The following is a 14,877-nucleotide window of genomic DNA, read 5'->3' on the forward strand; positions in this document are numbered from 1 at the left end:
TCTCTGCAGTCCGGACTGTCCGTTGTAGTCTCCTGATGTCCGATTTGGAAGCTGAACCAAACCAGACAGTGATGGAAGTGCTTAAAACAGACTCAATGATGGCTGAGTAGAACTGGATCAGCAGCTCCTGTGGCAGATTGAACTTCTTCAGCTGGCGAAGGAAGTACAGTCTCTGCTGGGCCTTTTTCACAATGGAGTCAATGTGCTTTGCCCACTTCAGGTCCTGAGAGATGGTAGAGCCCAGGAACCTGAATGACTCCACTGCTTCCACAGTGCTGTTCATGATGGTGAGAGGGGCGAGTGCTGGGGATTTTCTCCTGAAGTCCACGATCATCTCCACTGTTTTGAGCGTGTTCAGCTCAAGGTTGTTATAGCTGCACCAGACAGCCAGCTGTTCAACCCCCAGTCTGTAAGCAGACTCGTCACCATTTTGGATGAGACCGATGACAGTGGTGTCGTCTGCAAATTTCAGGAGCTTGACAGAGGGGTCTTTAGAAGTGCAGTCATTAGTGTACAGGGAGAAGAGCAGAGGGGAGAGAACGCACCCTTGGGGGGCGCCAGTGCTGATGGTGAGGGTCCTGGATGTGAGTTTCCCCAGTCTCACTAGCTGCTGCCGGTCCGTCAGGAAGCTGGAGATCCACTGACAGATGGAGGATGGCATGGAGAGCTGAGTCAGTTTGGCTGTGAGAAGATCAGGAATGATGGTATTGAAGGCCGAACTGAAGTCCACGAATAAGATCCGTGCATAAGTCCCAGGTCTGTCAAGATGTTGCAGGATATAGTGCAGTCCCATGTTGACTGCATCATCCACAGACCTGTTTGCTCTGTAAGCAAACTGAAAGGGATCCAGCAGGGGTCCAGTGATGTCCTTCAGATAGGCCAACACCAGTCTTTCAAACGACTTCATGACCACAGATGTGAGAGCGACAGGTCTATAGTCATTAAGTCCAGTGATTTTAGTTTTTTTGGGAACCGGAATGATAGTGGAGCGTTTGAAGCAGCAGGGAACTTCACAAAGCTCCAATGATCTGTTGAAGATCTGTGTGAAGACTGGGGCCAGTTGGTCAGCGCAAGCTTTTAGACAAGCAGATGAGATGCCGTCTGGGCCTGAAGCTTTCCTAGTCTTCTGTTTTTTGAAGACTCGGCTCACGTCCTCCACGCAGACCTTAAGCTCAGGTTGGATGGCAGAAGGGGGGAGGAGAGGGGTTGCAGGAGGTGATGGTGGATGTGTGAAGTGCACATCAGAGCGGGTGTGAGGTGTGAGTCTGGGCTTCTCAAACCTGCAGTAGAATGCATTGAGAGTGTCAGCCAGTTGTTGATTCTCCACAGATGGGGGGGATGGTGATTTGTAGTTGGTGATGTTCCTCAGGCCTCTCCAGACTGATGCCGGGTCGTTGGCTGAAAACTGGTTTTTCAGCTTTTCAGAGTAGCTTTTTTTAGCAACTCTGATCTCCTTTGTCAGTCTGTTTCTGGCCTGGTTATACGAGATTTTATCCCCACTCCTGTAAGCATCTTCTTTGGCATGACGAAGCTGTTTGAGTTTCCCAGTAAACCATGGTTTATCATTAGTGAATGATAAGAATGTCCTGGTAGGAATGCATGTATCCTCACAGAAACTGATATATGATGTTACAGTATCTGTGAGCTCATCCAGATCGGTGGCTGCAGCTTCAAAAACAGTCCAATCAGTGCAATCGAAGCAGGCCTGTAGATCCTGCTCTGCTTCGTTGGTCCATCTTTTTACAGTCCTTATTACAGGTTTAGCTGATTTCAGTTTCTGCCTGTAGGTCGGTATAAGATGAACCAAACAGTGATCAGAGAGCCCCAAAGCTGCCCGTGGGACGGAGTGATATGCATTCTTTATCGTGGTGTAACAGTGGTCCAATATATTACTGTCTCTGGTAGGACATGTAACATGCTGTCTGTATTTTGGCAGTTCACGGGAGAGATTTGCTTTATTAAAATCCCCAAGAATGATTAAAAGAGAGTCTGGGTACCTTTGTTCCATTTCAGCTATATGTTCAGCCAGCTGTTGTAGCGCCGCGCTCACACACGCGTCTGGAGGAATGTAAACATTCGCGAGAATGAATGAGGAAAACTCCCGCGGCGAGTAGAAAGGTTTACAGTTTATGACATGCACCTCTAAATTCGGAGAGCACATCTTCTTCAGTGTTGTTACATCTGAACACCAACTTTCGTTAATGTAGAAACACAATCCACCACCTCTCGTTTTCCCCGTTAGTTCCGCGATGCGATCCGCTCGGAACAGCTGGAAGCCCGGCAGATGTAGTGCGTTGTCCGGTATGGCTTCACTCAGCCAGGTTTCAGTGAAGCACAGAGCAGCGGAGTTTAAAAAATCCTTGTTAGTGCGGGTGAGGAGAATAAGTTCGTCCATTTTGTTAGGAAGAGATCGGAGATTCGCAAGATGAATACTGGGGAGTGCAGTGCGGAGGCCACGCTCGCGGAGTTTAACCAGCACGCCGGCGCGCTTCCCGCGTTTGCGTCTGACCGCGCGTTTGAACAACACCGCTGCCCCTCCGACGAGAATGTCCAGTAAAACGTCTGAGTAATCAAAATCTGTAAAAAAGTTGTCTGGTGTGTGTTTCCTAATGTCCAGTAGTTCGTCTTTGGTGAAACTGATAGGAAAAGAATGACTAAACACAGAACAAACCAACAAAAACAACACAATAACTGGAGAGCTCCACACCGAGGCAGCCATCCGCGGCGCCATCTTGAATCCATCTATCACTCCATGATATCCATCTATCCATGATATCCATGATATCCATCTATCTATCACTCCATCTATCACTCCATGATCACTCCACCTGCCCTTATGAGTCCCTCCATCACTCCACCTCCCCTTATGAGACCCTCCATCACTCCACCTCCCCTTATGAGCCCCTCCATCACTCCACCTCCCCTTATGAGACCCTCCATCACTCCACCTCCCCTTATGAGTCCCTCCATCACTCCACCTAACCTAATGAGCCAGTCCATCACTCCACTTGCCCTTATGAGACCCTCCATCACTCCACCTGCCCTTACGAGCCCCTCCATCACTCCACCTGCCCTTACGAGCCCCTCCATCACTCCACCTGCCCTTACGAGTCCCTCCATCACTCCACCTCCCCTTACGAGACCCTCCATCACTCCACCTCCCCTTACGAGCCCCTCCATCACTCCACCTGCCCTTATGAAACCCTCCATAACTCCATCTGCCCTTACGAGACCCTCCGTCACTCCACCTGCCCTTACGAGACCCTCCGTCACTCCACCTACCCTTACGAGACCCTCCGTCACTCCACCTGCCCTTTTGAGACCCTCCGTCACTCCACCTGCCCTTATGAGCACCTCCATCACTCCACCTGCCCTTATGAAACCCTCCATCACACTCCACCTGCCCTTATGAGCCCCTACATCACTCCACCTGCCCCTTTTGAGACCCTCCGTCACTCCACCTGCCCTTATGAGCACCTCCATCACTCCACCTGCCCTTATGAAACCCTCCATCACTCCACCTGCCCTTATGAGCACCTCCGTCACTCCACCTGCCCTTATGAGACCCTCCATCACTCCACCTGGCCTCATGAGACCCTCCGTCACTCCACCTGCCCTTATGAGTCCCTCCGTCACTCCACCTGCCCTTATGAGCCCCTCCGTCACTCCACCTGCCCTTATGAGACCCTCCATCACTCCACCTGCCCTTATGACACACTCCATCACTCCACCTGCCCCTTTTGAGACCCTCCGTCACTCCACCTGCCCTTATGAGCACCTCCATCACTCCACCTGCCCTTATGAAACCCTCCATCACTCCACCTGCCCTTATGAGCCCCTCCGTCACTCCACCTGGCCTCATGAGACCCTCCGTCACTCCACCTGCCCTTATGAGTCCCTCCGTCACTCCACCTGCCCTTATGAGCCCCTCCATCACTCCACCTGCCCTTATGACACACTCCATCACTCCACCTGGCCTCATGAGACCCTCCATCACTCCACCTGCCCTTTTGAGACCCTTGAGCATCAGTGTGTTTTCAGCATGTCAAAGGCTTGCTGTACTATGCTTCGCTCACAGAAGTGTTTGCTGTTGAGATGTACTGTTCTGTACTGGATCTCTTTATGAGGTGATGAAGCTGATGGTGCACTCAGGCAAGGATAGCCTTGATGTCCCTTTCCCATTCATGATCAGATCCCAGTCTGACTGCAGCGATGAGGGACATGATGGACAGCAGAGAGAGGTGAAGGTGGTTACGGTGGTCAGCTGATTCATCAGAATAAAGCCACAGAATGAGAAGCGCTGTGTTGAGATGGCAGTAGGATGTGGCTTTTTGAGCCCCTAAAAGCAGTATGAATAAAGCTTTTTGTTTCATGTGTTGACTTGTATATGCATTTATTTATTGTGATGGTTACATTTATTCATTCTTTTACTCATTTATTCATGTTTCATATTGTTGTCAGTAAATAAAATATAATTATTTAATGCATGCATTAATTTATTGCTTGACTGAAAATGGAGATGTATTCACTTTGGCTGCAATTGTCTAGTGTGTATTCATGCATGCCATATGATAAAACAAATTACATTTTGCTTGTTTTACTAAAATATATAATTTTCATCAACATCAAGATATTTACAGATAGATTAATTAAACCTGTCGCTCATATATTATAAGTTGTTGCGCTTGTGATAACATCATAGGTTACATGATAATGTCAACATGGAAGATGTCCCGAATCCCCCGAAGCGCATTCATACTTAACGTGATCAGGTTATAAAGTACCTAGCGCTCGTTAAGTAAGTAAATTTTTGAAATTAAGTACCTACTAAGTATGCGGTTTCGAACACAGCCTCTATGTGTTCATGGTTCCCAAAGTTGCTCGGTTCTGACAAGTGTGTTCATTATAAATCAATACAGTAATCTTAACACATGGTATATATTCGTAAACCATTTCAGCGTATAAGTATATTCACATTGAAATGTCCAAATGAGGATGTTAAAAAAACATCATAAAAGTGCTACATGAAAATTGTGCATTATATCCAAAGTCTTCTGAAGCCATATGATAGCTTTGTATAAGAAACTGATCCCAAGTCATGTTTTCTGTTTTTAGATTGACTAAGAGCATTAAAGAAAACAACCCAAAAACCAGCTTTTCACAAAAGTCACAACTTTATTGCACCAAGTATATCTATATTTATGTATTTGCAATACTGAATGACTTCTTTTCAGAAAAGGCATTAGATACAGAACCATCAATTCAAATATGACAAAGACACTGTTCTTCAGCATCCAACCTCTTTGAAAATAACCTATCTCAAGTGAATTTCTAAGAGAATACAGACATCCTACAGAACGCATAGGGAAGTCTTTGTCTGGCTCCTGAACATGACCTCAGAGCAGTCTTTCAAACACAAATCTATTGTTTTAATAGAACTTCCCATTTACAATTCCACAGACCTTAAATACATTAGGCTTCCGTTTAGCAATGTGCATTTTAACATGTTTCAATAAGTATAATTCGCAATATGTTCTATTCATTTTTAAAAATTAAACCAAGGCAACTTTTCTAAAACCCAAGGAGTCGTGAAAGGGATGGTGTTTAACAACAAGAACGACTGGAGGGGGTCACAGAGAGCACAAGGTAAGACTGTACAATGTTCTAAATAGGAAAGCGTCAACATTGGTTTACTCCTATGACAGCTCTTCAGTGGATAAGCATGTACATCATCATTTTGACCCAATGCACCGTTAACAGACGTGGAACATGACAGGGTGTTTACAGCTCACAGAGATGATGTTTGGACCAGCTTTTGGAGAGTCTTTCCCTGGACTAGAGCATCCATGGGATTGCTGTTGTTGCATAGAGAGTAGAAAAGAGGATGGGACACGCTAAATCAAAGACAAAGGGGATACTCCGATTATTCAGGAATTCACCCCACCTGGCAAAACACAGTGGTTTGTGTTAAGGCCCATGTTTTTTTTTTAGCTCACATGGATGAAATGTATTGCATTGTTGTATGCAGCACTGTGCATAAAAGACCACGTCGTCTGACTGGAAATGGTGACGTTTTGGGAAATCTGAAGAGATGCTTTATAGAGACAGCGGAAATTCCCACAAGAGACTCGTTTCACTTCAAAAATGTTATTGAATAGAGTTCTGTTTGATGAAGAAAAAAAAACACTGCAAAAGTTGGGGAGGATGGGCTAGTATTCAAGCAGGCAAGACATGAAAATATACAATCACAAGCAATAAATGTATTGCAATGTAAGACACCAGGGCCGTGTGCCTGTGGCAAACTAAAAGGCAACACAGGCAAAGAACTGCCTAATAGTGACCGGCTCAAATATGAAAAAGCAAAATAACCAAGTGAGCAAAAGTTCCCTAATGGGAACAATGATGTTATTTGTTGAGTCAAGACAAATTATGCTTAAAAACATTGGAGGGAGGGGCTTAATTTTCCTGTTTCTCCTCTCGACAGAAGCCCTCAGATCACGCACCATTGGCCATTACAGCCCGAATGATCGCCAAGTCTCGCCTCGATAAATCTGGCCCTGGTGAACATCTGTTCTTATTACAATAAGAATAACTGAGACCATCAAAGGTTAACAGGGTGCCGACTCTACAGTGTGCCACATTTGCTATGATTCGAAGATCATAATGGCACCTTTAGTGGCGTATATTTTGGATTTCAGACGGTGACTAAAGCCTCAGCCTCATCGCTTTATTTCACAGTACTGCTGCATTCTGGGTGGACTTCAGAGGAATCTGAGACAGATCCGACTGCTTCTGATCCAATAAGGCAACTGGTCTGGTCAGGAGAAACACACACGGGATCCGCATTTCAAAACTGCAGAAAGACAGTGAAAGGGCTCGTTACAAACAGATAAGAACATTCTTGTTATTCTCCAAGTTCCCACTAATGGCTATGATCAATTTATAATATATACATATAAGTAATTCTGAAATTTTAAGTCTGCCTATTAGTAAAGACAAAGAGTTTGCTTTAAATTGGAATGGTTTAAAATCACAAGACTTAAAAAGAGATGCAAATGATCAACTTTAGTTGTGATGAGACACTGGCCTGAATGGACACACACAATTATGTCAAAATGGCCGTCGTGTGGAGTATTCATGTGAACGCAGCCAGTTATGTCTCACGTGAAAGTAAACAGTTGGGTGTAAACCGGATGTGCATCAGTGTATTGGATTTGTGTGTTTGCTCTTAAAGTGACAGCAGCCTAATAAACCTGCTGCTTTGTGTCATTAATGTGACTACGCAATATTTTATTTTTACATTTAATTACATTTCTGTACTAATTCTAACTACATGTAAAAAAACATTGTACCTGAAAAACTTAATTAGATTTAAAGCAAAATTATATTTTAACAATTCATATTTAATTAATAATATAATATTTTTATCCTATTGTTTGTAATTTGCTGCTTTTTTCTTATTTTTAATAACAGAAATTAGATGATAACACACAAAATAACTATTTTATGATATATTGTTATCGTGAAATAAGATCTCATATCGGGAAATAACATTTTGGTCGTAGAGGTCAAGACACCTCTACTTGACCGGTGTCTTCAGTGTCATTTATGAGATTGGCAAAGTTGAGAGACCACTGTTTGTTTATTGAAAATGTTTAACAGAAGTAAAACGGTAATTCTTTTTTTTCTTCGATAAATTTTTAATGTAAACTTAAGTCAAATCAAACATTAAAATGTGACAAATTTCAAAAGTATGATAAAAAAGGATGGACAATAGTTTAATACTTTTGTAACATTGCATAGAAAAAGAGTGTTTGTTTGAACTGAGGAGAAAAACAAAAACCGTCCGAGCACCTTTCAGTGGCGATAGCCCAGACTGCTCCGCCTGCCTCCCGGCGTGACCGACCACATGTTACGACGCTCTTGGATCTTCTGGAAGACGTTTCCATTCCTCCTCTTCTCCTTTTTGTATTTTTTCATTTTCTTCACCTAATCGAGAGGGAAATGAAATAACTCAGTTTATTGTGCTGTACTAGGTAATAAATAAAACACTGTTCACAGTATACATACATTTTGTTTAAAAAAAAAAAAAAAATGAAAAAGAAGTAAAATATTCCACCGACTAGCAGTCTAAGATGCAACCATAGTCATTTCCAGTCAAAATGAGTTTCCTGGTGCAAGTAATGCTCAAAAATATTGAAATATTGAAGTCCAAGTTGTAGTCCTCACTTTTCCACTGTCAAACTCCCTGTCCCACTCGTCAAGGACAGTGTCGTTTTTGGCATCGCGTACATCTTCTCTGGCGTCTCTGCTGATGGCCGACGGATCTCCATCCCAACTGAGAACTGGAGGAGGAAATTATTCAAAACACTGTCAATATTTCAGGTCATGCTAAGAATTCAAGCATATGAGCAACTGAGGACTATGATCTTAATTCCTCACAAAAACTGCTTCATAAGAAAAAAGGTAAATTTAATAATTCAACTGCCAAGTATTTATTGTTTTTCCCATCTGAACGAGGAAACAAGCACACACTGTCCCATTGAAATGCATCGGAACAGAAACAGAAATTGTCCATTAGCTTTTGAGATATAGATAAACATGTTAAGATTCAGAAATAAATCCTAACCTCTCCAACTGTCAGGAAAGCTGAGAAGTTTTGCACACAAGGTTCGGTTGACTTCTGACCGACAACTCACCCTCAGTTCCATAGGCTTTATCTGAGGAGTTCTTGAGGAGCTCCTCGACAACATCACAGCTTTTCTTGCCATCCCAGCCAATAGGAGCGGAGCACGAGCCTTTCCTCGACACGCCCTCGGCTTCCTGAAGGCTCTGCTTGCGCTTGTAGCCGTCCTGAACCTGGCTGTCCCAAACGAACACTGCAGCTGTGACAGAAAAGCCCAGAAGGTTAACTATGAAATATGATGTCAGATATTGGTGCACACCAAGAACCAAAGCCAAAGCCACATAAAATTTTTTTAAGTGTGTTCTGGTGTATAGTTCATTTGAAGTCCATTACGAATGTAATTCAACCTTAAGTAAATAGTAAAGTGTGATGGATTGATGTGCTTCAAGCAGAGGAGCAGAAGCTTGTCCTGACAAAAACTTGCATTCTTTAAATCTTTTTGCATTGCATAATTGTCTTTTCGTCCTGTTGGTTTTGTGGTGAAATATGACTTGGATGAATATAAGCCCATCAAGCAAAAGCTAGCTTTTAGAAGTAAAGACCTAATAAAACCAAAAGCTTGATCAATAATAAGGGAAATGTTTGTTTCCACTAATCAATACCATCTAAAACACTAAAACCCCTCATATTGTCTATGATCTTACGGCAGCAAATGTGTTTATACCTGTATTGGGTTTACTAGGTTTCTGCGTATTCGTATTTCCCATCTGACTAGGAGACTCGTCTCCATTGGTCTCTCGAAGCTCCCTGTGAAGTTCTTCTTCATTCCTCGGCTTCTCCTCCTCTTCTCTGAAGTCTTTTAGTTTCCTCTTTTTCTTCTTCTTCCTGGTCTCTTCTAGGTCCTTTGTCTTTGAGTTTGTACCACCAACCTCTTTTACAACAGCACTGGATGAAAAGAAGAAGCCATTTACCAGGTTAAATGAAGGTAGATGTACTGTACTTAAATGATATGCACATTCAAAGAGATACGATATTAAACAGGAATTTAGAAACCATTGTAATTCTTTAAATAATGGCACAGACTTAAACTACAAAATAAGTTATACTATAAAAGTTTAAAATGCCTTTTGGTTGGGTGCAAAGTTGTAGCAAAATTTGTGTAAAGCCCATTAAGTTTTGATAAATACAGCCAATCAAATAGCGTTTAAAATGTCCTCCATTGACACAAGCAGTCAAAACATGCACATTAGAAAGTTTCATCTTTGTCCAATGTCTGTGCTACTTCACTTCAGAAGTTATAAATGAGAGTGATGAAATGTGTTTGTATTAGGGGTGTAACAATACCCTCCTCATGTCATGATTCGATACATATCGCGATACTGAACTCACAATACGATATTATTGTGATACTCCAAGACATTTGGTATAAGGTTAACGAAAAATTAACTTGATTACATTGGGGGTTCATAAATGAATAGGCTTGGACTTGATGCTGGAAACCCAAAGCACAGGACAATAGAGACACTAGAATAAAAATATTCATGATTTTGAAGCTGAAAAACAGAATTATTTTAGACGAAAATGCTTGCGCTCTGTCAGTGACTAGATATATTTAAAATAACAACTTTTTACTGGTAACATAAGACATTTGGCATTATCAGATAATAATCCCCACAAATAATCCCCCATTGCATTATTATACATTATATATATACAGTGCTATGCATAAGTTTAGACACCCATGCTAAGGACCCATTTTAAGGAAGAACATTTATTTATTCACGATACATTATTCATTCACAAAGAAAATTGGTGTCTTTAAAGGTTGGATTTTTCCTAATTTTTTAAATTAAGGCATTAAGTTAAATTTCCAAAAGATGATTTTTTATTCCTCTTTTTAGTCAACTTTAGCATGGGTGTCTAAACTTATGCATAGCACTGTATATATATATATATATATATATATATATATATATATATAGATATATATAGAGAGAGAGAGAGAGAGAGAGAGAGAGAGAGAGAGAGAGAGAGAGAGAGAGTGTGTAGTTTAATGTACACGGAACAAAATTATAAATGCAAAACTTTTGTTTTTGCCCCCATTTTTCATGAGCTGAACTCAAAGATCTAAGACTTTTTCTGTGTACACATAAGGCCTATTTCTCTCAAATATTGTTCACAAATCTGTATAAGTGAGCACTTCTCCTTTGCCAAGATAATCCATCCACCTCACAGCAGTGGCATATCAATTATTATTGCACAGGTGTGCATTTGCCCACTTAAGTCGGTCACGATGACGAACTGCAGTCAGGTTGAGACCCCGATGAGGACCACAAGCATGCAGATAAGCTTCCCTGAGATGGTTTCTGACAGGTTGTGCAGAAATTCTTTGGTTATGCAAAACGATTGTTGCAGCAGCTGTCCAGGTGGCTGGTCTCAGACGATCTTGGAGGTGAAGATGCTGGATGTGGAGGTCCTGGGCTGGTGTGGTTACACGTGGTCTGCGGTTGTGAGGCCGGTTGGACGTACTGCCAAATTCTCTGAAACGCCTTTGGAGACGGCTTATGGTAGAGAAATGAACATTCAATTCACGGGCAACAGCTCTGATGGACATTCTTGCAGTCAGCATGCCTATTGCACGCTCCCTCAAAACTTGCGACACGTGTGGCATTGTGCTGTGTGATAAAACTGCACATTTTAGAGTGGCCTTTTATTGTGGCCAGCCTAAGGCACACCTGTGCAATAATCATGCTGTCTAATCAGCATCTTGATATGCCACACCTGTGAGGTGAATGGATCATCTCGGCAAAGGAGAAGTGCTCACTAACACAGATTTAGACAGATTTGTGAACAATATTTGAGAGAAATAGGCCTTTTGTGTACATAGAAAAAGTCTTAGATCTTTGAGGTCAGCTCATAAAAAAATGGGTTGCGTTTCTAATTTTGTTCAGTATAGTACTGACGCTAAATTTTTTTTAGTGTCTCTAGATTTTTTTTTTTCCCTTACAAACTGCATGCACAGAACATGCTGATCAAGAATATTTGGGTATTCTGTTTTTCCCAAAACCATCATTCTAACGTACATTCACAAACAGCATCGCAAACTTGTGTGGTATGACAGCACTCGATCTGTGGTTAGAAGCAGAGTTTCTTGTTTGCATGACATGTGGACTTAATAAATCCTTATCTTGAGCAAAATAAGCAAGCTGACATTCAGTACAATCTGTATCTTTTATTTAGAATACATACTAATGTAATTTACGTCTTTTTGTTTGTCAAGAGATTTAAAGTGTTGTTTTTGAAGAGTGCGCGTGTGCAAAAGTGCTCTGGTACGCAAGAACGAGCCTATGATTGAATCTGGAAATAAAGCAAAATAACTGAGAAAAATGAGAAAAAGTCCTCAGATGCCATGTCCGTAATTTATAGTGAAACATCTAGCGTTAATTCAATCTCAAACAGATTCATTAAAATAAGTAATTACTCCAACAGCTGCGTGACCTCATTAACCAGCGTGGTTGAACGACCACTTTGCAAAAATACGGTTTCAGGAAACAGTTGTAACTAGCTAGTTGATTTCTTCAACGATGCATCGTACTACGGCAGTAAAGCAGCGAGTTACGCTGTTGTACAGGAAACACACCCCTGAACAGCTGTGGTTAAACTTTTCAATAACCAACTTACCACTTTGAGACTGTGACTCCATTGCTGAGCTCTTCCAGCGGCTCCAGAAGTTTGTGTTTCTTCTTCTTCTTCGGGACGGGGTCAAGCGGAGGCACTGACTGAGGTTCGGTCTGACAATTCTCCGCTGCTTTAGACGACTTGATCTCATTTCCCTTGGCTTCTGAGGTGATGCTCCAAGTTTCTCCGAGACACCAGTCCTCATCTTGATGGGGCTCGAGATGAGACTGCACACACTCCCTCTGGACCTCAAGACCATCTTCCTCCAGCTCTCGTTTCCTCTTCTTCTTCTTCCTCTTCTTCTGCCTGTGTTCAGTACTTGGCTTTGGTTCTTCTGGGGGTGAGGCTTTAGGGGCGTCCTGCTCTACTTCCGAATGTCGTCGTTTTAGTTTCTTTTTCTTCTTTTTTAGCGTGGGACTGGCGAGCTCCTGGGGGAGTCCTGTGGATGAGGCAGACAGGATCATCTCGCTCTGGATTGGTTTGTGTGTACGGGCTGGCTGGGGCTGAACGCCATTGGTCTGTGTGTAGAGAGCATGAGCGGGCGGCTTCAGAGTGGAGGAGGGCTGTTTAAGGGGACTTGAATCTTTAGGGAGGCGAGTTGAAGGTGGAGACTGCAGGTTGAGCGAATGAGTTGAAAATCTGGAGCAAAGGACAGAAACACTTTAATTGTTAGACGTTGAGATGACAGATGTACTTCGTTTTTTATTTTACTATCGACTTGTTAATGTTACGAATAAGGGTAGAATTCCTTTTAAAAGGTATACATGTGAATTAAACGTGGCACAATGGCCTTCATCATCACAGTATGCTAATGCCTATCTAGCGCAAGGGGATTTCATCAATATGGACTGTTGGGACACTCCAGGCACAGGATTGTTCTGTCTTCACAGGACATATGCTTTCAACTACATACTGTTTATTTACTAGTGTGTTCTAATATGTAATTATGCCATGTTTGGTCTCACCCGACAGCTTATAAACTGAACGTGGTGAACCTAATAGAGATTTTAAAGTATCCTATTCTATTCTAGGTACTATTGCTTAAACACACATTGAGGAGAATATGTTAATGTTCTTCTCCCCCTCTTGATCTCCACCCATTTGCCTCATCTTTTGGTTTCCTGCCTTCAGTGTTGGTATTCCACTCATGTTTAACAATGTTTTGCTCAGGGTATAAGGAGGAAAGGTAACTGTTGATCTAGGAGAAAGGCTTTAACCCCTGCCACTCCCGCACACACCGGTGCGTAACCTCATACTGAGAAAGGTTTTTACGGCCTTGTCTGCACAACAGTGCATTATTTGTTACTACTAAGTTCTCTATACAGTATGTTGTTCCATTCTACTGTCTGTACATTTAAACATGTGACTTAATTTAAAGGCTTTGTCTGCTTTAAAGGCTTTGATAATCTTTCCTTTTATCACTGATGATGTTTAAAGCTAAAGTGATTATTATAAAGTGATTATAACTTTCGTTATCTAAACGTTCAGGTTAAATCCTACGTATTCCTATCAGAGCTGATAGAAAGACCTTCACATTTAAAGAATAAGAGGTCAAAGAATAACAACAACTTTAATAGAGTCAGATTAATTATATTGGAGTCAGATAAATATTTGAATTATACACGTCATTATTGGTTTTAAAATAGCAGCGTAAGCTTCCAGCCTTACAAGCAGGGCTTGGCATTGACAAATGTCACAATTTTATTCGATTTCGATTTAATGATTAATTGGCACGTATCAGGTACACTACAGGTTATTTTAATGTTATTTAAACTAATGCTTTAAGCTATACAAGGAACCCATGTTGGTACATTAATATTACAGTAAAAAAAATGTACTGATTTGTATAGGCAACTTACATTTAAATTGCACAACGTTTTTTTTCTAATAATGCTTTAATAACTTTATTGACAGTGTTTCTAATTGTTATTTGAAGTAAAAACATTTAAATGGTCGCTGTCAAAAAAAACATGACGAATTTATTCAAACATACATTAAACAGGCTAAAATAGGCTAAGTAAAAATACAATGAATATGCAATATATATATTTGTCAAAATGCAAAGACAAAATTGTCTCTAAAGTTTATTTTTCTAGCTAAATACCAAGTTTTTGGACATTGATTGGCTCTTCTGAGGTAAATGTAATGATTTAAAGGGATACTTCAGGATTTAGCATTAAGCTTTGTATCAGTAGAAAACCTGTAGTATTTTCAAATTACCCTGCTTTCCCCCCTCATATCCCCCGAGATGAGAGATTTACTTATTTTTTGTCTGAAAAAAATCCTCAGATGACGCAAAAATTGTCATTTTGCGTCATCGGAGGATTTTTTGTCCAAAGGCTAAAGACTACAGCCAGTAGAAGGCGCTGTCCCGCATGTGTTCAAACCGCCCATATGAGGGTGCGATCTCACTCAAAGCATGTACACAGTGTACACAGATAGTGTCAGATATCTTTTATTTGGAAGCTAAGCTAACAGGCTCTTGTTCTGTGGAGAAAGCTGAGTAGTAGGAGAAAGTATTAGGGGTTACCATCCTATTTTTCCCGGACACGTCCGGCCGCCGAGATCGTCCA

The 14,877-nt window shown here is 41.6% G+C and overlaps 1 protein-coding gene and 1 long non-coding RNA gene across 2 annotated transcripts in view; one reads left to right on the forward strand and one right to left on the reverse strand.

Moving 5' to 3' along the window:
• LOC311083714 overlaps positions 1-14,877 on the forward strand; it is a 176,974-nt gene that overhangs the window by 152,174 nt on the left and 9,923 nt on the right. The window lies entirely within an intron of this gene.
• Positions 5,156-13,453, reverse strand: LOC311097266 (uncharacterized protein; the record flags this gene model as incomplete). Its single annotated transcript, XM_084136820.1, has 7 exons — positions 5,156-6,853; positions 7,855-7,989; positions 8,230-8,345; positions 8,700-8,885; positions 9,351-9,571; positions 12,308-12,943; positions 13,356-13,453. The coding sequence occupies 6 exons, from the start codon at positions 13,451-13,453 to the stop codon at positions 7,858-7,860; spliced, it is 1,389 nt and encodes a 462-aa protein (XP_083992946.1). The 3' UTR covers positions 5,156-6,853; positions 7,855-7,857.

This window comes from Abramis brama (genome assembly GCF_963993115.1).
Source record: "Abramis brama genome assembly, chromosome: 1".
NCBI lineage: Eukaryota > Metazoa > Chordata > Actinopteri > Cypriniformes > Leuciscidae > Abramis > Abramis brama.